The 26,625-nt window shown below is 44.3% G+C and overlaps 1 protein-coding gene across 1 annotated transcript in view; it reads right to left on the reverse strand.

Moving 5' to 3' along the window:
- The window catches only part of IL16 (interleukin 16), a 51,985-nt gene that overhangs the window by 16,097 nt on the left and 9,263 nt on the right, over positions 1-26,625 (reverse strand). The window contains exons 3-12 of the mRNA XM_074964798.1: positions 19,870-20,006; positions 18,239-18,371; positions 16,524-16,673; positions 15,414-15,522; positions 12,442-12,584; positions 9,086-9,196; positions 6,168-6,282; positions 3,350-3,423; positions 3,047-3,263; positions 1,902-2,019 (exon numbers count right to left, since the gene is read on the reverse strand). Of these exons, the coding sequence (XP_074820899.1) occupies positions 1,902-2,019; positions 3,047-3,263; positions 3,350-3,423; positions 6,168-6,282; positions 9,086-9,196; positions 12,442-12,584; positions 15,414-15,522; positions 16,524-16,673; positions 18,239-18,371; positions 19,870-20,006 (1,307 nt within the window). The remainder of the gene's footprint in view (positions 1-1,901; positions 2,020-3,046; positions 3,264-3,349; positions 3,424-6,167; positions 6,283-9,085; positions 9,197-12,441; positions 12,585-15,413; positions 15,523-16,523; positions 16,674-18,238; positions 18,372-19,869; positions 20,007-26,625) is intronic.

Raw genomic sequence — 26,625 nt, forward strand, 5'->3', positions numbered from 1 at the left:
CAAGTCTACAACTTCTACTGAAAGGGCAGAAAGGACAGTAACAGTGCTTGAGACAAGCTGGGTGAAGTAATATCTTTTACTGGACCTACTGCCAATGAACGATACGACCTCACCCACTTTGTCTCTCTATTATCCTGGGACCGACAACACCGGCACGTAATACAGTGTCTGTCCTTTATGTTAAATGCAGAAGAGTAACTTATTAATAATCAGCTTTTAGATATTAATTATTGGAAGCTCTGTCCACTGTTGAACTCTGTCTTTCCTAATGAAATTCCAGCATGGCACAGCTAGGTACTATCATGCCCTCTCTCCCCTCTGTCCCAAACACGCACATGGGTGCTGAGGGTTTCAAAATTTCAATCCAAATGTTGCAGAACTTGCCGCATTTTCAGCTGAGTTTCCAGGTACATTCAGGGTGCAGAAGAGGTGCAGAACTCAAAGGATTTTTGTTTTAACACAACTCTAAAAACACACAGTGTACCAGGTCCTCCTAACATTATCTTCTGGCGATGAAGCTCTCAAATCTGATGGGATAAATTTCTGTTGGTGTGGAAGGTCCCAGACTCAATAAAGCTGTATTTCTATCATACAGTCGGGGATAGAATTTGGGGACCGTATGCAAGACCTCTGCAATGCCATCTGCACCCGGGAACACTCTGGGTGCACACAAGTATTGGGAAGGAAGGGGCAAGGCCAGTGGATCAGTGACTATACAGATCCTCTAGTCATTTCTCCTGGAGCCAGAGGTGAAAGTAAGCTGGTACACCCTGGTACGGCATACCGGCAAGAGCTTCCCCAAGCGGCAATTTAAAGGGCCCAGGGCTCCCAGAAGCGGCTGGAGCCCCGGACCCTTTAAAGTGCCACCAGAGCCCCGCTTCCAGAGTCCCGGGGTAGTGGCGGCGGCCGGGACCCACAGGGCTCCAGCGGCGATTTAAAGGGCCTGGGGCTCTGCTGCGGTAGCGGTGGCTGGGAGCCCCTGGCCCTTTAAATCCCCACCAGAGCCCTGCCACTGCTACCCCAGGGCTTCGGCAGCAGGGCTCAGGCGGCGATTTAAAGGGCCTGGGGTTCCAGCCGCCGCTACCGCCCTGGCCCCTTTAAATCTCCGCCAGCTCTGGCAGCGGGGCTCTGGCAGCAGTTTAAAGGGCCTGGGGCGGTAGCAGCGGCCGGAGCCCTGGGCCCTTTAAATCACCGCCCGAGCCCCGCTGCTGGAGCCCTGGGGTAGTGGCAGCAGCCGGGACCCCCGAGACGCCATCGGCAATTTAAAGGGCCCAGGGCTCCACTGTGGTAGCAGCGGCTGGGAGCCCCTGGCCCTTTAAATCACCGCCGGAGCCCCCAGCCACCACTGCTACCACTACCACAGCCGGAGCCCGGGGCCCTTTAAATCTCGATTTACAGGGCCCGGGGCTCCAAAGGCCCCGCCTCTTCCGGTTGAGGCCACTCGCTTTCCGGTTGAGGCCACACCCCCCTGCTGAGGACTCCGGCGTACCGGTAAGTCCTTTAAGTTATTTTCACCCCTGCCTGGACCAGGGGAATAAACTGGTCCCAGAAATGATTCCTTCCATCCATCCCATCTAAAGGCCCATGTACTGCAAAGCCCATTTACTTGAACTTTGTGTGGGAGAAAGGGCAGCATTTGGCCCCATGACAGACACTGTCAATATTTAAATCAGTTTGAGTTTGATCCTCAGTTTTCTCATGTATCTCTTTTCATTCTCAGTTCCTATTTTCCTGGATTATAATCCCATTTCTTGCCAGTTCATCCCCGTTCCTGTATATTGCAATACTTAGACTCCTGCTTGGAGAGATGAGAGCTCCATCTGAGATGACAGAGCTTATCTGGCAGGGGAATGTGAAACTTTCATTCTGAAAGGTTCTTTGGTAAAAAACATTCAACATACCTGAGCCTCCCATCCATATGAGCCACAGAGCCTGGTGAGAGGGTATGGATAAATATCCCGGAAATGCACTGGGAGTAAGGGACACTGCACAAGCCAATTCCTAGGCCAACGCCAGCTTCTGAAAGGGTTCATCAAAAAGATGCAAAAGAAATGTGAACACCAAAATAATTGGGGAGTACTGTTTCCAAACGGTGGTCGCAAAACACGCTTGTTGAAAACAGAGCCATATCCTTGCAGTTATGCATTTTCCACAGGCAAATGCAGGTTTTTTTGTATGTGTAAGGAGGATGCACACAAATGTTGCTAGCCACATCTGAAAATTTAGTTCACACATTCATTGTTAGCATCTTGCAGATACAGTGCAATGCAGCTTTATTTTGCAAAGGCTCTGTCATGCAAACTGGATCCCAGATCATTTTACAATGAGAAATAATAACAGAGAGAGGGAGAAAAAATAAGAAGGAAATGTGGTTGTGTGTAGCCTGAAATTGTACTCTTTTTTGTTTTCTGTGCAAAACACCTTTAGGTTTGTAAGAGCTCTTCCTCTTTACAGAGACAGCAGCCATTGAGTTGATACAGAGTTGATGCAACCTATGCAAGAGACGAGTCACACTTATTTACTTTTGTTCTTTGTTTTGGTGCATCCTGTCTTCTAAACTAAGTCATTCTTTCAATGTCTGTGATTTCTTTTTGTGTATGGAAAAACACAGCAGTTGGGGGAAGAGACAAAAGAAATGGCTGTTTTACAAAGCCATGAATTTTCACACTGAAATAGAGAGTTTGTATAATTAAGAATTAGAGTTGTGTAATGTGCTTAATTAACTGAGTTTGAACACTCAGTGAGTGGTGTCTCAGAGGGATTTGCCTTGTAAGGGGGTGAGGAGAACTGAAAGTGTCAATCTAGTGCCTGAGTGGAACAGTGGGTGGAAATATGGTAGGCGAAAGACAACAATTGATAGATAGCTTGGCAGGATATCACGGTAGGCACTGAGTCTGTATTAGGTGAGTTGAAAAAAATAATCTGTGCAAGCAGAGGAGGAATTAGGATAGAGTGAGGACAAACATGCAGAAAGTAAATGAGCCATCAGTTTGTGAATCAATGTCTTGTTCCATGTATTCCTTGTTCAGTTTATTTTAGCACTTACCTTTGTTTAAGGAAACTTCCATTATGACCCTGTCATTGGGCTTTGTGGTGCTTAATGAGACGGCAGCACCATCTGAACTGAAAGAGCTGTTTTCCTTGGTTATCCGAGTGCTGGAGCTCAGAGACCGACATAAGTGTGACGATAGGTAGCTAGAGGCAGAATACGGGGTGCTGAGGCTTGTCCTGACTGTAAGGGTGAGGAGACCCTTTTTGGCCTGCTAGAAAATAAAAACAATGAGTGGGCTGAGCTCACGTGCACCTTTTGGGTAAAGATAGAAATTGTGCTGAGAGGAGAGTGTGTAACCTTGAATTTTTGTAAAGCATCATAATGTGTTAATCCGTACATTGATTCTCCATTCAGTTCCAGAATTTCATCACCTGTTTTAAAAAGGAATAATTAAACTGTGTTACTAATTGCTATTCCCGAATTGTGTGAGAGACAAATAGCCAAGAACGATCATGCAGTAATGCATGGAGACGAAAATATACCACTTATAGCACTGATTTCAGTGGGACCAGATAGAGCCCTTCGGTGAGATTAAAATGCTGCTATAAATATTTTGTGCTCTAAATCAAATGTGTGAAAATTAAGTTAATGTTAGACTCCTCCCTGATACAGGAAATGATTGGATTTTTACATTTTCAGTATTGCCAACTCTCGCAATTTTATCCTGACTAGACATTTTGGATTGGGGCTTTTTTCCCTGCTTTATGAAAAGATACAGTTGCCAACTGTCTAATCACACAAATCCAAACACCCTTGTCCCTGCCCCTTCCCAGAGGCATCGCTCCTACTCCAACCCTTCTCTGAGGCCCCACCCTGCTCACTTTATCCCCCCGCCCCCCCCAGGTGGCTCGCTCTCCCCCACCCTCACTCATTTTCACTGGGCTCAGGCAGGGGGTTGGGGTGCAGGAGGAGGTGCAGGCTCTGGGCTGGGGCCAAGGGATTCGGAGTGTGGGAGGGGACTCTGGCCTGAGCCTGGGGCAGGGAATTGGGATGCAGGAGGGGGTGCAGGGTGCAAGCTCTGGGAGGGAGTTTGAGTGCTGGAGGGGGTTCAAGGCTAGGGCAGGGGATTGGGGTGTGGGAGGGGATGAGGGGTGCAGGCTTTTGGAGGGAGTTTGGGTGCAGGAGGGGGCTCCGGGCTGGGGCAGGGCATTGGGGTGTGGGAGAGGGTGAGGGGTGCAGGCTCTGGCTAGATGGCACTTACCTTGGGCAGCTCCCAGTCAGTGGTGCAGCGGGGCTAAGGCAGGCTCCCTACCTGCCCTGGCCCCATGCCACTCCTGGAAGCAGCCAGCACATCCCTGCAGCCCCTGAGGCGGGGGGCAGAGGTCTCCACATGCTCCCTGAGTGCCGACGCTGCAGCTCCCATTGGCTGGGAAATGCGGCCAATGGGCACTGTGGGAGCAGAGCCTACCTTAATCCCGCTGCGCTGCTGACCGGGACGGGAGCCGCCCGAGATAAGTGGGGCCAGGGGGCTCCATGCACTGCCCCCTCCACTGGCCACTCCAGGAAGTGGTAAGCATGTCCCTGCAGCCCCTGGAGGGGAAGGGAGGAGGCTCTGCAAGCTGCCCCTGCCTTCAGGCACCACCCCTGCAGCTCCAAGTGGCCGGGAACTGCGGCCAAAGGGAGCTGTGGAGTCGGTGCTCGGGGCATAGGCAGTGTGCGGAGACCCCTGCCCCCCTCCCTAGGGGCCGCAGGGATGTGCCGGCCACTTCAGGGAGCAGTGCGGAGCCAGGGCAGGTAGGGGCCCTGCCTTAGCCCCGCTGCGCCACTGGACTGCCCACTCGCAATTTTTCCCTTTTTCAAAATGGCCACGATCTCCTTGTGCCACTCATAGGCCTGAAGCCAGCAAGATAGATAGAGTCTATCAGCTTGTGGCAATCAGGCTGCCATTTATAAAGTTGGCTGCCACCTCCTGTTTTGAATGAGACTAAGGCCATTCCTACAGGCAAAATGGCTACCACTTTATGGCTCAGGGGACTAGTCAGGACATATGGATTGCAAGGGGCAGCAGAGACTCTGTAAAAAGTGAATGGGGGAGGGGAAGCAGGGCATTGGTGACAACAGGCAGCAGATTTAGGTGTTCAGGGGGAAGTGGGGGTGCAAAGGACAGTAACGGGGTGGGAGATGGAGAGATGGAATGGCAGCTTCCCTAGCTTGGGGTAATGATGGGTAAGGGGAGTCCTCTCCAAGCAGCCAGGGGAAGGCAGTGTCACAGTGTTGCCAACTCTCATAAACTGATCATGAGTCGCAGGATTTTGGCGCCTGTAGGAGGAGCTGTTGCGATGATGCCAGGAGCTCCTCCAATCCCATAATTTTCAGAGAGGGCACGTGGGCAGAGCTCTATGCAAGAGCCTTGGAGCTGAGGACACAGACCTGCCCTGTCACTGAGCCCTGCCTTCATGTATAGCCCTAGAGCAGAGAGAGTGTCCTAGGGAAGGGGGAGTTGGGGAAGTGGTGCTGCTGGGTCCCAGGCACAGACGTGTTGCTCTGGGGTCAGGGCACTAAGAGGAAATGGATGGCAGTTCCCCTATCTTAGGGATGAGGCTTGGGTAAGTGGTGTCTCCATCTGAGCAGCCTGGGAGAGGCATGCATTTCTGTGGTCATTAAAGCTTGCCTTTTTCAGCTTGAAATGATCACATATCCACACTGGAAGAGGAGTAGAGGGAAGTCAAAAGACACGCTAAACAACATGATCAGATTTTTTTAAAAAAACCTACCCTCCTGATTTTGTGGGATCTGGCTGATGATTTCTGATCTCTTGAGGTTGGCAATACTGCAGGTGAATGGCTAAAAACTTTGACATTTCATTGAAAAATGGAAATATTTGATTTCCCCACTCCAGTTTTCTGCCTAGTTCTATTTACAGTGGCCAAAAAGGTAACTGAGTCACTAGCCTCTCTTCTGAGATTGTAAACAGAGGAGCCATGCCAATTAGAATGTGGATATTTGCCATGCAGGCAATGAAATTAAACTACCACCTCATTTCACAGCAGTCACCAAACAATCTTCAGGGGAAAACAACTTTCATTCACAACCAACCCGAGCTGGCTTTGACCCTTATGTCACCAATCCCACAAGCAATCCGATCCTCTTTTGTCCTACATTTTAAATGTCCTACCTTCTTGTAACCTTCCATCAGCAGCAGCAGCTCCACCTGGAAAGATGGTCTTTACATAGATACCAATGGGCCCATAAATGCTGTCCTTCCCTCCAACAATACTGAAGCCCAACCCCTAAATTATGAAAGAGAGAGAGAGAGAGAGAGAGAGAGAGAGATCATGTTTATTTCTCATAATGGTTACATTATTTTCCCTTCTGTACTAAGATGCTACATGGGCAATAACAATTAGCAAAATTGTATGATGGACATTAATATGTTCATTACAAGATTTAAAACAAAGGTGGATATAGTGATTCCCAACTTAAAATTTCAGTTAAATATCTTCTAAGTTCTTCTTTATAAAAGTCACAAACCATTAATTTGATACTATATATGCACTGCAATAGTAACTTCTAATGATTAGAGCATAGGTTTAAGTTCCATACTCCTGACTCTGCCACTAACATAATGTGTGGCCTTAGGTGAGTCACTTAACCTCTTTTGCCTCAATTTCCCGACCCATAAAATGGAACTGATATTCACCTCAGAGGGATATTCTGAGACTTACTTCTGGGGGAATTCTGCAACACTGCTCACACGCAGAATTCATGTCCCCCACAGGTTTTTTTTTCTCCACAGAAAATACATTCTGCCAGGGGTTGCCGTGGCACCAGAACAGAGGGAAGCCAGTTCACCAGCCACAGGGAGGCTGCCAATAGGGAGGACAAGAGGCTGCCTTTCTCGCAGTGCCCTGCCTGTGGGACCAGGTGAGGAGGCGCAGGATATGGTGGGAACAGACAGAGCAGGGCAGATGGGGCTGCTGGGGTTCTGGCATTCTGAAGGGCTAGCTGGGGGGGGACATGCTGGGGCAGGGGCTGAATGTGAATAGGAGTGCAGGGCCATGAGCGCATGGGGGTGGCTGAGTGTGGGTGCAGGGACAATGGAGGCGGGAGGTGGTTGAGTGGTGGTGTAGGGACACATGAAGATGGGGGAGGGAAGCATGGGGATCGGGGAGTGGGGAGCAGAGGGTGGCTAAGTGGGGGTGCAGGGACACATGGTGATGCGGGAAGATGTGCTTGACTGAATGGGAGAGGCTAGGGGTCAGACAGGATCTGCATGGGGGAAGCGCCCCAACTCCCTAACAATCTCCTCCCTCCCCAAAAAAACCCTGTTCCATACTTCTCCCACTCACATCCAACAACCCTCCAGGTTCACTCCAGGCTCCTTCCCAGCAATTACTTCCCTCTCCCTCAGCTCCTCCATTACCCCTGAGTTTCCCAAACCCTTCTGAGGAGGGAGGGAAATATGTTTCATTATTGTAGTTTAAATGAATTATTACTCAAAGTTCTGTATTAATATGCCTAGTAAGAAAACTATTTGTCAAAAACATTGAATTTCTGAATCTTTTTTGTTATCTCTGTTGTTATAGACATACTTGACAGGCATTTTGAAATAAATTGAAATTGGTGTGATTATATTGTGTTATTTTGACCAAAACAATAAGCAGAATTTTGCAGAATTTTAAAATGTTGTGCCCGGAATTTTTAATTTTTTGGCACAGAATTCCCCCAGGAGTAGAGATTGTACTTAATTACTATTTGTAAACCAACTGGAAATCCATGGATGAAAAGTTCTATAGAAGTGCAAAGTATTACACACAATGGGGCCCTGATACATGACTAGGTCCCCTAGGTGCTACCGTACACAATACAGATGATGATCATAATAATTTATTTTACTGAATTCCACAGAAGGACTTTCTGATAGTAGACACTACTTCTGTAATGGACATTGTTATTTAGAAAGAGATCTTAATTAGAGAATTTACAGGCCTAAAAGGCCTCTGTTTAAGTTCTAGCTTCCATATTTTATGCATCCCAGTTACAAATGAAAGTCAGTCAAAAAATAATCACAAATAATGCATATGTGTGGCAGACAGAGAGCAAGAACACCCCTTTGGCATTTTTATTTGTAAGAGTGATAGCAATTGCCTTCTCTCTGTCTTGCTAGATATGGTCTGTGTAAATCTAAGTTTTGTTTTTGTGCATGTGTACATGATTTGTACCGAGGGTCTTGCTTATGTAACTATGCTTTATCACCGACTGCATCTTGTGGAGTTTCCTGTCTTAACAAATCAGGATGATGCAAGCTGCAAAGCACTAGATGATATAAACAAAGCTGGTAATACGTTGCCATGGAGAACATGCTCTAGCTACTGTGCACACATGCGATTCCCATTAGCCTCAATGGCAGATATGCATGTGCATGGAGAGTGAGCCCTCACTTAGAGTACAGTAGATGTGCTATGAAATACTGCAAAATCTGAATCGAGCTGAAGACAAATTGCACTAAAGAGCCAATCCTGCAAGGTGCTGAATTCCCTCAATTCCTGTTAAGTCAGCACCTAACAGGATAGAGTTCAGCTGTAATCTTGCTGTGTGAATGTTTGGTGTTTGTGAAAGGTGACAAATCAAAAGGTTCTGGAGGCTGCAGTCCTTTATTTACCTGGAGGTCAGATACGGCACAAGCAGTGCATTCTTCCCCACACTGCCAGTCCACCACTGTCTGTCAGCTCTGACTTGGAGGGAGCATCTCGAGAAGGGAGAGGCTAATTCAGTCTCCAGACCCCATTCAGTCAGTGCCCCTGGTTGTTAAGAAGGATGCCAGTGAATGTCAGCTGTTGGTGGTGATTGTGTCCATTAGGAACTGGCCTGTGACCACCAACACACGGCACAGGCCACCAAACAGTCAGCAGAGGATGGTGATTTTTAGTCACTGGCTGCCCAGGCCCGGATTGGAACTGGCAACCCAGAGGCGAAAGGCTCCCTGTCCCGTTACCAGCCTCCCTGCACCATTCGCTCCCCATTTGATATGTATCTTTATACCGGGGAAGGTGACTAGCATTCTGTTTATGGTAATATACACAAGCATCTCACCTTCCCTTGGCCTTTCATCAAAACAATGTTTGATATTACGGAAGCCTGTGAGCCACAAGTCGTATGCGTTAACTGAGCAGTGCTCAGTGATCTAGAGGGTCTTGAAACAGCCTGCAAAGAGAAAAATAGTTTTAATGCAGTGCCAGGCATTTACATACCAGATGAATGTGTGCAATTGCTCTGTGAGAGTATAGTCTTCATGGAACAACAGAGATCCCACAGGCAGAACATGCTGGGTTTTAAAATGTTTGTTTGCATGATTCAGACAGCTCGTTTCTCCAGGACCCAATGGGCTACAGAATTGTCTAGAACATGTCCTGGTACTTTAGTCTTTTTTCAGATGCATAGGATATGCAGCTAAAACCCTGAGGTCCTTATAGACTATGGGCTTCATTTTGAAATTGCTTAAATCATTTCTATGCTTGTCTAGCTACTGTGATCCAACCAGAATCTAGACCCTAGAAGTACTCTCTCATACTTGAGTCATATTATTTGTGTTGGCATTTGATATTCCCATGCCAAAATTATGTGGTTGCACATTTGGGTCACGACAAGCACTGTTATGTAAGGGCCTGAGTACAGCACTGTGAATCCAGACCATCTCCAGATTTCTATTCTTATTATTTATTGCTATTACTCAAAGCTCTAGTCTAGTCAAAGCTGTGCAATCCTGACTTTGCCATTGACCAGCTCTGTATCCTTGTCACCACTTTTCTGCCCATTTCCTTTGCCATCGAAGGGTGAAAATAATATAAACTTTTACCCATAGCATCTTCTTGTTGTACACTATTAATTAATGCCATTATAAGTGCTTCAAAGATGTAAACAGCCACATCCTGAGATTAAGTGGCAGTACAGAATTCTTCCAGTGAAAGAAGTAGTTCCGTTTTGCTTGGATCTATTCAGTGAGAAGCTGATAACCAATTTGCAAGTAGTCTGCTTCCCTCAGTTTAATAGATGGTGGATTTCTTAATTTGTTTCCAGCCCATCAGGCATGACCAGTTTTAATATGAGTCTGTATCTGTAGTGATATACATGTAAGCAGGGTCTGAATGAGCTCTACCCTGACACCCAGTGATGAACTGGGGAGCAAGACGTCAGGGGCAGACCATATTTGCACAGACACACCTACTCTGCCTAGGTGTTCAGCAGACAGAGCTGCTTTGCAAAAGTGATCAATTTTGGCAGGTTTGGGGTTACAACCCACTCTGAATGCAGAGGTATCCTTATTGCATGAGTAAAGGGCAGCCGAACTTAGTACTGTATGCCTTGACTGAACCCCCCTTGCTAAGCAGGGAGTAGGGATGCCAAATCCCAGTAACGATGAGAGCGGATGGGGACTGGTGTTCCTACCCGGCGGTGTGCGCTCTGCCTAAAGAGTCCTGGGCCCCATTTGACCCTCCCCTCTCCAGTGTTTAAAGACAGAGCGGATTGGACTTGACTGAGAGGCCTTGTTTCTGTTCAGTGATTACTAGAGCTGAAACTACTGATGAGCAGGTCTAGGAGCTAAGCTTTGGACGTGGGGTGGGGACAGTGTTGCAGTGAAAGACAATGAAGAGGGAGCAGCACTGAGGTTCCCAGGTACCCAGTGAAATCACTGAGCGCAGGACTACGTTGGGGGACCCCAGACCACGGCAAGCCACAGTGGCAGTGATAACAGTGGCAGAGATGAGGGTGGTAGAGGTGGCAGCAAGCGGCCAGCGATGGCAGAGATAACAGCAGCGGCAAGCGGCAAGCCGTGGCAGAGATAGCAGCGGTAGTGAGCCAGCTGGAGAGGCAGCAGCAGCAGCTAGGGCATGGCTTGATGCCCTGCCCCCCCCCCACCACGGGTGGTGGATAGACCCATGTGAACGCACCTCTGAACTCCAGGTCTTTGCTGACTAAGGACAACCAACTGTGAGTGGGGAGCAGCGGAGGGAAAGGGGAAGGGCGTGTTGAAGGGACGATCATTCGTTGGGAGTTTCACACCACGCGATGGGAAACTGAGGCAAAGGACACCGCCCAAAGTACTGGGGGTGGGTGTTTGTTTATGGCTACATGCTTTTGAGCGGTGGTTGTGGTGTTTTCTCATATGAATGCTTGGTTCCCTTTCCTTTTTAATACAAGTTTTTCTTTTGTTATACACAGACTCAGTGCTTGCAACTGGGGAGGTATTGCCTCTTTGCGGTGCCCAGTGATGGTGTTTAGTTTTCTCAGATTACTGGGTGGGGACTTAAGCCACTTCTGTTTTGTATTGTTCAGAGGAACCCCTAGATATTGAACCTTGTTGCTGCCAACTCCAGCTGGCAGAAAGGTTACATACTTAATGAAGACGTCCTATATGAACATTAGCACGAAGCTTATTTAAGCACTGAATCAAGTTATTATCTAATGCTAAGTATGCATGAAGTTCAGCAGGGCCAGAAGCATGTGCAGGGAAGCTCAGAGTTCTGATTTTCTACAAATTTGTTTATGTAGCGATGTGAAACTAACAGCTGCATGAGGATCTAATGTATGGAACACCCATCAAACATTCAGCTTCTGCATATGTCAGGAAATGAGGCTTGACGAGTACATGAGAATAAGCTTATTTGTGCAGTACCATAGAGAGAGTTAAGAATGTGAATATCTGGGAGACGGCTGTGTAATGCCAAAAATATACTCAGTGAAAGGTACACCTCCGTCAAAACCCTGGGCGGTAGCCCATCTTCCATTAGGGACCTGAGATATGTGCAAGTTTATACACAGTTTGTTGAAATTCATGCCCCTGAGGAAGGGCCTGTGTAAAGCTCTTCAAGGTGCAGAAGCATTGCAATTTCAATATGTGGCCAGCAGGGTGGATCAGTCATTCAGGGGGCCTCTTCTGCTGTCACTGTGGCAGTGCTCTCTCCTAGCTCCAAATAGGTGAGAGGGCTATGGGGGTGACCAAGGGAAGGGACAACAGCATCCACTCTCCTGTGGATCCACTGTAGCTGGAAAACGTGCATAGGGGATGCTCAGGAGCAGCAGGTGCTGGAGAAAGGACAATGGAGGGGCTGTGCTGTTGTAGAGCCTTTCCTCCATATCTGGACCTGCACCTCACACGGTCAATTCAGTGTGGCTTTGTGCAGGTGTGGGGGGGGGGGATGGGGGAGTAGGCAGAAATGTCACCATGGGGAGGGCATCTCTTTCACTTGGGATGGCCCTCTGGCAGGGAGCACGGCTGGAGCGACTGAGAGATGCACTGATTCACTGTATCCCTAGTGCAGTCTCCAGTGGCAGGGCCCCTGAGGCGGGAAAGCTTTGGCAAGAAAACTAAGTGCAGCTTAGCTGGAGTGTTCTTGTTGAGCCTGATGAATGTAACTTTCTAGTGGTGTGTGATTTCCTGTTGCACTTACCGGACCTCTTCCTACCGAACAGTCTAGCTGCTGAGAGAGTGACTTCCGGTTACTGTAAAGAGAATGGGGCTGTCTGTCTCTATATGCTGTTGATTTCTTTGTCACTGGATAGTCAATTTCCCCCATCCAGTAAGGATTTACACCTACAGGAGACAGAAGGCATGACACCGTATTTTTCATGAGCATTAGCTTCAAACACTTCTGCATCAAACACTTGACTCAATAAATTCCGTTTAGAAAGATTTTTCAAGTTGTAAATATAACTGTACCAGGCAGTGATGGGATTCCCTGAGCCACCATTAAGAACCAAACCTCACAAGCTTCAGTTGCACCCAGTGACTTCACACGATCAACTGCTGGGCACACTCAGCTAATAGAGAGAGTTCTGCATGGCAGACACACAGGGCCTTGTTCAAAGACTGCCTGCTGCACATACATTCCATTCACTTTTATGCACAAGCTTCTGCATCCATAACCCTCTCTCTCCATATCAGGGGCTCCTTACAAGGGAGCATCTTAATTGCATCACATGATGCACTGAGAGCAAAATCACATTACCCCGAAGAAAAGAAGACAGATACAGTTATCACAGAATCAAAGATGATACAGATGAAAAGACCTGTTAGCTGAGCCAATTCCTCCTTCTGCCAATGCAGGGTGAGACTATTATATGCATTTCCCCACTTTCCTTGAAAGACTATTCCACAACCTAACAGACTTCACTGTTCGGCAGACTTTTTTTAGTAGATACAGGTTTTCAAAAGACAGTAGGCTGGATGTGTATTTTTTTCCACAGCAAAACCCTGGGTGCAAGATTGTGGAAAATCTGCCCACTGGTGCACTGTGTCTACACGGCTGTGCTCCACTGAGGGACTTGCACCCAGCCTGTGCTACCACAGTGGTGCTGGCCAAGTTGCGGGGGGGAGGGAGAGAAAGGAGGGGATGTGCTGACTCCGCATATCCCCAGGGCAGCCTCTGCCAGTGTGGGATCCTATGAAGCCCTGACTGCAAATTCAAGCTCCATCCTTGGGAGAAGCAGCTGAGAAGGACAGCGGTGCAGACACTACCTACACTTCCCCAGGGATGACCCTCTAGGACACAGCAACCCCAGCTGTCTTAGAAGGGGGTAATCAGGCCCAACCACCTAACGCTAGACTATGTGTCCACAAAGGGGTTCTGCTGGCATAAGCCATGAGGAGGCGATCAGGCAGCTTGTACCTGGATAACGATGGCATTTCTATCTGTTACAGGCTTTCACAGTTTGAATCACAGGAGTGTACTTCTGTTCATGTCACCTATGCCAAACAATCATAGGAGGCCAGAACCTGATCCAGCCTTTCTGGCTATAATAAACTGCTGCATCAATGACCACCCTCTGGCCTATGCCATGTCTAGTAGAAGGAATATGCAGTGCTGGGGGACTGGGCAGGTAATTCACCTGTTTAAAATTTTAACATGCTGACATACAGAGTATAGGATTGGGTTTTCTGGCTGTACCCTGTTTCACTACTGCTACCCTTGCTATATTGTTTCTGTGCTTTCACCTATGCTGTGTACAGGCACATCTGGATTTCATTTTATTACAAGCTATTTCAGCTACTGCACATCCCCATAAAGTTTCTTTTCTGTCTGTTTATATCTATCTTTGCATTTCCAGTGTGCCCATTGCCATGGTATCTGGACAAAAGTGAAACGTCTCCTAGAGACTCAGCTAAGTTGTTAGTTTTAACTATTTCACTCGAAAGGCCATGTTGATTACATTCAATGGAAAACAGACAACAGCATTGTGAATAATCATCTCCATATGACAAATATTTTACCAACAAAGCACAAAGTAAACTGAAAGGGTTCATTATTTGGGGAACATGTATCACTAGTCTGTACATTTGATTAGAGAATAGATACTGTCCTCAGCCCATCTGAGTATCCCGGAACACTATTACTTTTGTTTCCAGGAATTACAACCAGAAAGGGAGAGAACATCATAATGTAGTTCATAAACTTTATGTCCAGATGTCTCATTTAACACAGCCTAACACTAAAACTACAGCACAGAAGTTAACACTGAGTTAAAGCGACATTCCCAACATAAAACTGATACATTTTAAAATGTCACTGCCCCTATTACGAACAACACTTGAGAGTATGGAAATATAAATAATTTTAAAGATCTAATATATTTCTCAGCATTTATGCTGCTTGTTTCCTTTTTGCATTTTCACTCATTCTCTCGAAGGGACCTTCAAAATTGAACCTACAAATCAAGCTCATGTACATCTTTGCACACAAACACAGTGGGTGAAATCCCAGTCCTACAGAAGTTAATGGGAGTTTTGGCATTATCTTCAGTGGAGCCAGGATTTCACTTGTGTACCAGCATACATCAAAACATCAGATACACTGTGTGTATGTGTGTGTGCAAATAGCTACACAATGAAATAGGTGTGCCCATATTTGTGACTACAAATCCGGGAGGCACACTTGTAAATGTTACCTATATTAAAAACTTGTTTATAGTCAATTGCAATACCTGCTTCTCAAGTATTGGTATATGTTGCCTTTGGGAATGATAACACTTAAGAGGAATGTTTAAATTAAAAATGTTTTTAAATTACAAAAGTGTTTTTGTTAATGTTAATTTTAGTAAAAATCAACCAAAACTTTCCCCCACAAAAAACAGTCTGAACCAGTTCAGGGTACCTTTAAAATATGCAAAATGGTGTGCATATGTAAGTTGATACATAATTTTTATGTACAGGGATCATGACTGATAAGTATGCATGGATATCTGAATCCATTCTTTAATACTAGCTTGTCATGCACCATGAGTCTTACAGAAGAAACTAGCTAAAACCCTCCAGAGTAAAGCTTGGCAAAAAAAGCTGTTTCTTTCAACATCATGATATCGTAACCTGAGAAAGTTTCATGCATTTAAATTTCCCAAGAGAATATATTTCCTCTTAGAAACTTACTGGTTGAATTACTGCGAGTCCTTTGGCAGCTGGCTTTAGAGTGCAGAAAACAATTAGTTTGTATTTCCATTTTAACAGGCCTTTCATTACAGACACCTGTTGAGGATTCCTGAAAAGAGACCCAGAATATTTTAAATACAAATCTGACCAGCTATGTTTTTACTGAGAGTGCTAATCACTTCACCAAGTGCAACAACAAAAACATGGAAGTTAATCTCAATTTTTAAAAAAAATTCTCACAATTCAGTTTGCACAGACTTCAGCCTGGATTTTAACTTATATCCCAGAACTTGGGGAGGAAAGCAGTTTATCTGGCATAAATGGAATGATAAGGGATGGTGATTCTAAATTATTTGTTTGATCGCATTTCTTTCAAAATATCAGAAGTAATTGTAACTTACCTGAGGACTAGTATGGAAATACATGCAGTTGTTACATTCAGGATGCTAGGTAAAAAATGAGTCTATCTCCCTCTTCTTCCCCCACCCTCAACAAACCTACAAGAATATTTTCATTTCTTGGTAACTCCAGATATGCTGCTCTAAATATCAGATGTGACTAGTGGTTTGATTTTAAAGGGGCCTGATTTTTGGAGGGTAGATGATTAGCACTTTCTGAGAATCGGGCCCTTTCAAGGAGTTCCAAGATAGGCACCCAAGATCACTTTGAAAACGGTGGCCACTGTGTTCAGCATTTATAAGCTTTCAATTAAACAAATTTGTCCAAAATAGCTTGGGAGTTTAATGGGAAAAGTAAATGATTACACCCAACTAGGAACCCCACTCTAAGCATACTTTAAAAATAAGAAGTTTCGTCCATCTATGGATCTAGGCAATGCAATTTATTGCAATTAATAGGATGTATTGAGCCTTATCAGTTCTAAAAGAATGATAAAAGGGCACTAATTGCATGGAAAAACCTCTCTCAGTTAAATCATTGGGGAAATAGCTATGATAAAATCGCATGTATGTGACAAACTATCACTTTGCATAAAAAGTCAAGCCAGTTTTACTCAAGAATCTTGCAGGGGCTGAGGAGACCACAAAATGGTATAGGAGCAAGGTCTATATGTCATAAGATGTTGAGGGCCAACAACAAGATGTAACTTACTTCTTGAAGTCTAGTTTTAGTAGAGCTGTTTGGAGGTATCCTATCACAGTGAGCCACTGAATGGTAACGTTCCTCTTCAGCAGCAAGTGGCACCATTGCCAAATCATAAAAAAATACATCCTCTTTCCAGCCTGCTTCCCCTAGTGAATTCTTTAGAATAAGAAGCACAAAGAAGAGTCTGAAGGGTGCGTTGTGAAACTGATTTTATAGGTTTTGGCTAAGCAGCCGGTTCCAGAATCTCATTTCCAAAATGTTTTCTGTTAACTTTTAGTTTTATTTTCAGTCAACATAATGTATGTTTTAAAGTGCACAGTGGGACCTAACCAGACTGAAGCTGTTGGCTGCTACCACAATATAAATGTTAAATATAGTCTGCCTTATAAAACATAAGTCCTCTTTGATTTTGAAAGGAAAAAGAAATAAACCCCTGGTTAGAGTCTAACAGACCTCATGATGATAGACAATGTACAGTATGAAGATGCTAAAAAGAGGCACACTCTGGGCAGGACTGCAGACTTCAGTTCTCATTTCTCTAACTAAGCCTGTACTAGCTACATGAGTTTCCTGGGCTCTAGATAACTGAATGTTATTTTCGTTAACGTTTAGGTCCCAATCCTGCAGTGAACACCTGTACGAACACCATTGACGTCAAAGGGGCTCCATGCAGATGCAAGGCAGGGAAGCACCCCCATGGAACTCACTGCAGGAGTGGTGCCTTAGGGCTTGTCTACACAGTGCTTCAGTCTGTACTAGCGGGGTATAAATTCTAGTGTGCACTAGTGTGTTGCACACTAATAGGCCCAGGTGGACCCTGCTGGCGCACACTAAAAGTTCCCTAGTCTGCATTAATATAGTCCCATTTCAAACACTACTACCTTAGTGTGCACTAGACTGTGTCCAGTACCGGCTGTCTTCATGTAATTTTTGCCAACATGCTATTTGCTTTTATCAAAAAGTGAATGCCCTGTCCAATCATTTATTCTGAATCTCTCCTACAAATTATGGAAGTAGGGTTTTAATTTAAATGAATGCATATATGTAAAATGTAACAAAGCCTCTGACTTCCTTTTTTTTTTTAATGCCTTTACTATTTGACAGATTATTGGGAGCGCAGCAATAACTAAATTAGGGAAATACAATCAGCACCACTCAGATGTGTGCTTGAGGGTAGGTTAAAACCGTGAGATCTGGATCCAAATGGTCCACCCACAAAAGATCAAAGGGCTTCCACTGGAAAAGGGCTTGTTTGTAATACTCCTGCCTCACTGTCCTGTTAATGCTACCTCGTGCTCTCTGATCCCCATGGTAAACCCTAGCACTCTGTAGCAGTGGGTCCCACAGCTATAGAGCCTTGGATCCAAACTTGGTGGGTCCTTGGCTCTTTCCCAGCCCAGGTCCTGGATTCATGGATCTTCCGTTCATCCACCCCAGCTTTGGTCAATCTGTACATAGAAAACACACAGTGGTGGGGTATGTGCTTCTGAAAGGAGTGACTGTATAGTCCCAGCTAGAATTTCTAAGGGCTGATGGCTCCCCATAGTCTCTGTTTGTCCTGGAAGAGCTACACGGAAGGTTAGCAGACTTAGACCACGTGAAGTTTGGGGGAGAAAAAACAAATGTTCCAGATGTTCAGTGCACTGATTCCTCTTGCCTTTCAGGTAAACACTTTTGAAATGCCAAGGAGATGTGGAGTGGACCACAGCCCTCCTACTTACCTTGTTAGCAATCACCAAATTCACCAGTCCTGTTGCTGATTGAATGAGAGATTCAGCCTCTTTGTTGGTGAGCTCATTAAGTGATTGTCCATTTAGTGTTAACAGTTCATCCCCTGGGCTTAGACGACCATCCCTTTAAAACACACACACACACACAGTATTACAGACCCAAGAACAATACAGCATAATTGAAATTGTTCTTGGTGTCTCGCCCATAAAGGCACATGAAATCTCTCCTTTCCCCTGCCACCTTGAACACTCTCATGCGGGGGCTGGCTACAATCACAGATGGCTCCCTGCAAGCACTCCTTAGTGCACAAAACATCCCAAAGAGCTCCCTCTTCCCCCACCATTCTAAGCTGTGGAGAGGACTGTATACTGTGCTCTCTTAAGAGAACCCAGGGCCATAATGCCTTCCAGTACTTCTGGTAGCACGGTGACCCTTACTAAGGGCTATTAAAGAGGGGACACCATAAATCTTTTACAATGCACAAGCTAGCATCTTTCTAATCAATGATTAGATAATGCATAGAGAGTACACTTATAAAGTTTGTGGACGATACCAAGCTGGGAGGGATTGCAAGGGCTTTGGAGGGTAGGATTAAAATTCAAAATGATCTGGACAAACTGGAGAAATGGTCTAAAGTAAATAAGATGAAATTCAATAAGGACAAATGCAAAGTACTCCATTTAGGAAGGAATAATCAATTGCATACATACAAAATGGAAAATGACTGCCTAGCAAGGAGTACTGCAGAAAGGGATCTGGGGGTCATAGTGGATTGCAAGCTAAATATGAGTGAAGAGTGTAACGCTGTTACAAAACAAGTGAATACTATTCTGTAATGTTTTAAGCAAGACACAAGAAGTAATTTCTCTGCTCTACTCAGTACTGATAAGGCCTCTGCTGGAGTACTGTGTCCGGTTTCTAGGTGCCACATTTCAGGAAAAATGTGGCAAACTGGAAAAAATCCAGAGGATAGTAACAAGGATGATTAAAGGTATAGAAAACATGACCTACGAGGAAAGATTGAAAAAATTGGGTTTGTTTAGTCTGGAGAAGAGGAGGTGGGGGTTGGGCGGACGAGAACAGTTTTTAAGGACATAAAAGGTTGTTACTAGGAGACATTGTTCTTGTTAACCTCTGAGGATAGGACAAGAAGCAATGGACTTAAATTGCAGAAAGGTCAGTTTAGGTTGGACATTAGAAAAAACTTTCTAACAGTCAGGGTGGTTAAGCACTGGAACAAATTACCTAGGGAGGTTGTGGAATCTCTGTCATCGGAGGTTTTAAGAAAGGGTAGACAAACACCTGTCAGGGATGGTCGAGCTATTATGTAGTCCTGCCTTGAGTGCAGGGTATTGGACTAGATGATCTCTCGAGGTCCTGCACCTCTATGATTCTATAATCCTTATTTGCAATGAACATTGAGAAGAGTTAGAGCTGAGCATGGCTGCATGTTTTATTTCTAATATGTTTATCCATTTCTTCAGCTCAGTGCAATGTAAGATGTTTCCTGTGCATCACTGCGTTCCTTTGGATTTAAGATCTTAAAGTGCAGCTGGTGTCAGAAGATGGGTCCTTCAAAAACCATCAAGTTAGTCCATAATAATAATTATAAATGAAGTACCTGTGGGCAGCACCCCCATTGATCACTTGGCTGACTGTGAACCCTTTCCCAAGAGAAGTACAGTTGGGGGTTCTCGAGACTTGGATCCCCAGGCCATCATTTCCCGTGGCTATACAAAGCCTCCAGATGCAGCCATCCTGGTTCAGGAAGATGAAGACAAAAACTCTTTATTGCATCAAAATAAATATGCAGAGAATATTTAAGTTATTTACAGTTTGATTTTTTTTAAAGCATCAATTTTCTTGTTCCTAGATCCAGATTATTTCTAAACACAAGAAAAGTAGAAGCTGAATGCAGCTCACTTCTGGGTAGATGCTGTTGTGTGAGACAAACATCTCAAACAATTCTTCTCCATGGGACTGCAATGACTTCTGATTACCATAGGAAAAGATTATAGTATGATGTGTTTTGCCATGAAGAGGCAAGAGAGCAGCTGACAGATTTTGACAATAGGGATGTGTGAGATTTTTTGCCCATGCCAACTGGAAGGAAAGGGAGAGACAAAAATACTAAATTAAGTATGCTGGGACACATTTATATTTGAAGTCCATGGAGTATTTTTCCCTCTGTTTTATTGATACAGTTAAGTGTTTTCTCCTTACTACACTACAAGTGGTTAATGGTCCTGAAAGAAGTATCAGCCCACCCCAGGGGAACTAAAAGAGAAAGAGTGAGAGATTGAATTCCAGTAATACGTTAAGAATAATCAGCCCCTAGTGGCAGTAGAGTTAAACTGACATTTTTATTTTGTTAATTTGGCTTTATGCACTGCTGAGAAACTCATGCGAATACAAGGGCAAATTCTGTTTATAGAAGCATACATGAAATTCACTAGGAGTCACTCATGCTTCCAAAAACTAATGTGGGATCATAGGGTCTGGTGAGATTCTTGCACTAGGTTCATGGCCAAATACCTACAAACTGGTAAAGCCTGTGCAGTTGGCAGTGCCATGGGCTGGGACAGCTAAGGATAAAAGCGGTAGTGGCCGTATGGTCCGAGGAGGTGCCCGAACAATGTGTGTTTCATTTTATATTCCGAATTCAGGCTTGGATCTTGCAAACCTTTTATCACAAAAATACTTAGTTCCATGACTAGCCCCTTTGAAATGAATGGAAGTGCTCACATGAGCAGTGAGTGATTCTTCATACATGTCAGGGCTTGCAGCATTGAGCCCTTACATTTGGAGGATTTTATTTTTTGACTCGTCAGGGCAAATTTTCAGCCAGTCTCAAGCTCCACTCTATTCAGAGACACCTCCCCCCATTGAAACCCACATGCGGTCGTGCTCCGTTCCCCAGCTTGTGTACAGGACTTAGATTCCCATCCTGCAAAGAGAACTGCTTGATTTCGAGTTGAGTTAGTGGACCTCCATGCAGGTGGCCGCATGGTTTTCTTTGCAAGATCAGAGGCTTAGATTGTAAATTCTTTGGGGGCAGGGACTATCTCAATATATGTTGTCCATATATGCAATGGGGACACTATCTTGACTTGGATTTCGAGGCAGGTGCTACGGTTATTTAAATGTCAAATAATAATAATAAGAGGTGATTTGGATATTTTTCTGGGCACAATCATTTGTATGCATTAAATTAGTGAGAATGCAAAACTGGAAGCGAGTTCTGTTGTGTGTCTCACAAAAACTAGAGAACAGCTATAATTTTTGTTTTAAATCCCTTTTTTTAACCCCATCAGGTTTGGTTAATTTTCAGTTTAGCTCTATCTGTCAAATACATTAGAAATTAATTTTTGTTGGAGGGAGGTGTAGCAATTCGTATGTGTTGTCCGCATTTGCAGTTTGGAGTCCCGGATATAGATCATTATATTAAAATCCAAGTTCTAGCAACATGACATAAAAGCTTTAAAAAATAAATATTGGACTGGCCAATGTTACAGCAGCCAATTTGTTTGGGCTTTGCTCTTTAATGTCTTTTATTTTCTGTCTCATTTATTATTTTATATGTAAAAATGCTCTGCTGGTGCTTCCAAGAGCAGAGCAGTTATTAGTTTTGCCCCTTTCTTTAATGTGTCCTGTTGGTTTTGTCCGGTGACTCATAGCTCCAGGCCTGGCAAATGCAGAGAACATGTTAAAATAAAGTTGGCAGGTTTGGTGGGTGGGCAGGTGGGTTCCTCCTAGGGCACCAGACCTAGTCATTACTGGAATGTATGTTTAATGCATGTTGGTTGCCAATGAATAAAAAAATCTTTCACTTATAGGCAGCTTTGCCATACAGAGCTTAATGAAGCTGGTGAAACATGTATTTCACATCTGTTCAAATTTTATTGACCCTAAGCATGCAAATAAAATGAAGGCCTTTCAATAGTGCACTGTTAGTAAGATTACATTTAAGCAAAAAATCTCAGGCTGAAAGAAAAATCTAAATCAAAGGAGTATCGCAGGATTTTTTTGGAAACTTTTGTGTATAGATTCAGATGATCTTTCATGCTTTTCATTTTGCAACCAATTTTCTTCATTCTTGTCATACCAAAGGCCAAATCTCAGGATATTTTTTATCTCTGCCATTTCAGAGATTTCCTTTTCCATCACTTTCTCATTAGACGTTTCTAGCTGAGAGTCCTGTCTCGAAACATCTCCTTCCAGATGCTGTTTTGAAATAAACGTAACCAGGACTTCGCTGGAAAACTGAAACACTTTTGTGCACTCTGAATGTAACTCGCAATAGTTAGATTGTCTGAAATGAAATACATGGCTGCACATGGGTGGTTCAAGGAAGATCTGGTAATCACTTTACCAGGCATATGATGATAACCTGATTAACTCTGTTTAAAAAACAGTAATAACAATATAGCAGTGAGTGCTTAGGCTTCTGTATCCCGCTGAATACTAAAGAGCTGTGATTTCTGAGTCAATGACCGATTAAGAGAATAGAGCCTTTTTGAATTTTCTTCCAGAGAAATTGTATTATGTCAATTTTGAAAAATAGGGCCAGAGGCCTCACTGGTGTAAATCAGCAGAGCTCCATTGATTTTGATATGTTCAGCTGAGGAACTGGTCCTTTAAAAACTTTTAGACAAAATTCCATTTATTTTTCTAGCATCTGTCTGGGAATTCCCTTTGAAATTAATAAAGGTACCAGCTGGTACCTGTGAAAAATCCATGGGATAGTGGAACTGTGCCATTGGAGTAGCCACCCCCCTCCTGCCCTCTCTGTTTTACCTTCTTTTCACCAGTTGCCCTCCTTCTCGGTAGTGAGATTATGAGATCAGTGGTACATGAATTAATCGGCTGATGCAACAGGTGGGGCTTGGGGTTCAGGTTCCCACAAAACTCTGGCTATGGCTAGTTGATGGATAGAGAGACGGGTAAAAAGATCACGCAGTATAAATAGATCTGTCTATTCATCAACTATCCTTAGCCATGTTTTTTTCTGGGAACCTGCCCTACCTGTTGTGTCACCCACTTGCTACATGTCACCTCACTCAACAAGTTTAAGAGATAACCTGTGTCTGATCTCACAGTCCCATTTCTGGGAAGGGCAGAAGGGAGAGGATGGAAAGAGAGAGAGAGCACAAATGAAGAAAGTGAAGGAATAAATACGGCCTCCCTCCCAACCAAGCTTGTCCAGCTGTCATGCCATAACCCTGTTTCTGAGACATCAAAGTCTTCTGCCATGGAAATCATCCAATCACAAAGAATGGGTCAAATCATCCTCTTCTGGAAAATGGGAAATTAACAAAAAATACGCCTGGATGATGATGCAAAAAAAGTGAGTTTTTTTTTTCTCTCAGGCATGAGAGATTGAGGGCCACATGGAAAAGGCCAGGGGTATGGTTCTGGAACCACATGGAGCCCTACGATCCACTGAAATCCTGACTCCAGTCTTTTGGCTGCTGGGCATTCACGCAGAAAACCTTCCCCTCAACATTGCACGCTGTCCTGGATACCCCCTCTCCCTCAGTAGCCCTATTGCCATGGCTACTGTTACAGTGATTGGGTGTTACATGCCACTGCCCAACATGGGTGACGGTGGCATGTGCAGAAGAAGCCACATATCATAATGTAGTGCTGCCAGAAGCAGTAATAAACTAGAAAGAGATTACTGCTTGAAATTGCTTGGGTGCCCAAAGGACCATTCCAGCTCGGGTGAATGTCCCTGGTCCCACCCATTCCTCACCATGACTGACTTTGTCTCTGATTTCTCAGTAGCCCTATCAGATATACCCTCCTTCCACAACTTTTGCCTGAGTGTCAGTGCACCAAGTGTCATCAGGAGCAGAGAGGCTGTAAAGCAGATCTTCTTATTTACACACCAGTATCCTTACTATTTGGTGCACACACGGAAAGCCAGGAAGTTACTTTGAGCAGCACACGACAGGCAAACACATTCAGAAAGGAGCATTCTTTCCCAGCAATCATCCCACTCAGCGATGTTATAGACTACCAGCCTTTGGCTTGCCATTCCATTTTCTTTGTTGCTTTTTTAGCCAAGGTCATAGTAGTTTGAGTTGTCTGCACTTTTAAGTGCTGGATGTGTTGAAAGATCACAGCACACCCAGTAGAACTTATAAATGTTAAGGATTTTGTTAAGTAACACATAGAAAGAGAATTCCAATGAGTGAGAGAGGTCAAAATAGCCCATATCACTAGCCTCCCAAAGCTGCATTTTCAGACAGCTACCGACCAGCACAATATTTAATGATCTTAGGATTCCCTTGTCTGACATCAGAGATTCACCAATGCTAGACTTTAAGGCCAGAAGGGCCCCTTGCAATTGTCTAGTCTGACTTCCTGCATAACACAGGCCATAGGATTTCTCATAGGACCCATCCGGATGAAGATCGAGGTGCCTTCCTCGCTTGGTGAATACTATTAAGAAAACTCTGAATACTATTCTTGCCATGAGAGTTGATCAAAAATAAAAAGATTATGTAGGCATCTAGAAGATTTGGAAAACATTTTCATTCCATGGCATTTCCAAATGGACCAATTTTCATTTTCCAGACAACCTTTTGTATGGATGTATATTTTTATAGAGATATAGGGAAGTTTGTCTCAGACAATATCAAACTCACTTAGAACATAGCTTCATGCCAACTACAGAGTAATCAATGAGGGACCTTTGTTTCACCCCAGGCCCATCTACCCATTGGGAACACAGAATTGCATAAAAACACCCCAGTTTAATCGCTGAGTATGCATTCTGAAATTATTAACGCTTTAGTTGCTGGGTTAAAATAATCCCCAAAATGCATACTGGGGACTAACCGTGCTTTGAATGTTCCTCCTTGAAAGCAAAGGCAAATGGTTTAGAACCATAATGTAATCAGAATGTCAGAAGAACCTTTCCATGATGTTTTCCGTTTGAATTTACATCAAAGTGTTTGTTTATTTTCATAAGCGGAATAAGTGCCCCATAGTGAGACTGTTACACAAATTACAGTTCCCGGGATTCATTTGAAACTCAGCCACCCGGTATCAGTTATCAGAATTGGCACAGTAGACTGAAAATGTTGTGACTTTGCCTAGAAGTCAGTTATGAAGCAAACCTAATACCCAACACTGTCTGCTACTTTATAATAATACACATATCAGCGTGGTGAAAACTGTATGTAACCTCACACCTAAATGCTGTGTTTTCTGCACTATTGTTGCTTTAATGGTACAAATCACTAAGATGGCGCTGGGATAATCTACACTGGCACAAGTCACTTGTTACACTAGCGCCAGTGTCTGCATCAGAAGGTCCTGATTTGCATTGTGCTCAATTTCTGTTTGTTAAATAAGATTCTCAAATAAAACCATTTTAGAAGAGCAAAATAGTAGTAGTATTCTCTGCAAGCTCTGAGGATAGGACAAGAAGCAATGGGCTTAAATCGCAATAAGTGCACTTTAGGTTGGACATTAGGCAAAACTTCCTAACTGTCTGGGTGGTTAAGCACTGGAATAAATTGCCTAGGGAGGTTGTAGAATCTCCATCACTAGAGATTTTTAAGGCCAAGTTAGATAAACACCTGTAAGGATGGTTTAGATAATACTTAGGACTGGTCTTCACTACAGGGAGATGGGTGCTGCTGCAATCGATACAGCAGGGATTGATTTAGTGGGTCAAGTGAAGACCCTCTAAATCGACTGCAGACCACTCTCCGGTCAACCCTGATACTCCAGCTCTTTGAGAAGACTAAGGGAAGTTGACCGGAGAGCGTCTCCCGTCGATGCAGTGCAGTGAAGACACCGGGGTAAGTTGACCTAAGCTACGTCGACTCCAGTTACTTTATTCATGCAGCTGGAGTAGTGTAACTTAGATCAACTTACCCCAGTCATGAAGACAAGCCCTTAGTCCTGCCATGAGCGCAGGGGACTGGACTAGATAACCTCTCAAGGTCCCTTCCAGTCCTATGATTCTGTGATTATGATGCAAGTTACATACAATTGTCAGGGTCTTAGTAAGCTGTCAGTGTGGCCCTCGAGACCACAACAAACAAAATAAAACATGTCTTCCAGGGATAACAAGTGTTGCCTTAGTTTCCACACTTCCGCCTACTCACAACTGCTCTGTTTTGACAAACGACAAAGACCCTTGTAGTACTTTTATTATTCTTGTTATGGTCACTGGTTATCAATATTATTTTTATGTAATATAAATGATAGCTGTAATCAGATCATGGCACTTCCTATTATACTTACTGTACTGTGTCGATACATAGAACTTGCCAAGTATTTGCGACAAGAGTATGTACCTGAAACTGGTTGCCTGAAATAAAGTGATGCTGGAAACACTGTGTAATTTAATCAAAGT

This window comes from Natator depressus, chromosome 10, assembly GCF_965152275.1.
Source record: "Natator depressus isolate rNatDep1 chromosome 10, rNatDep2.hap1, whole genome shotgun sequence".
Taxonomy (NCBI): Eukaryota; Metazoa; Chordata; order Testudines; family Cheloniidae; genus Natator; species Natator depressus.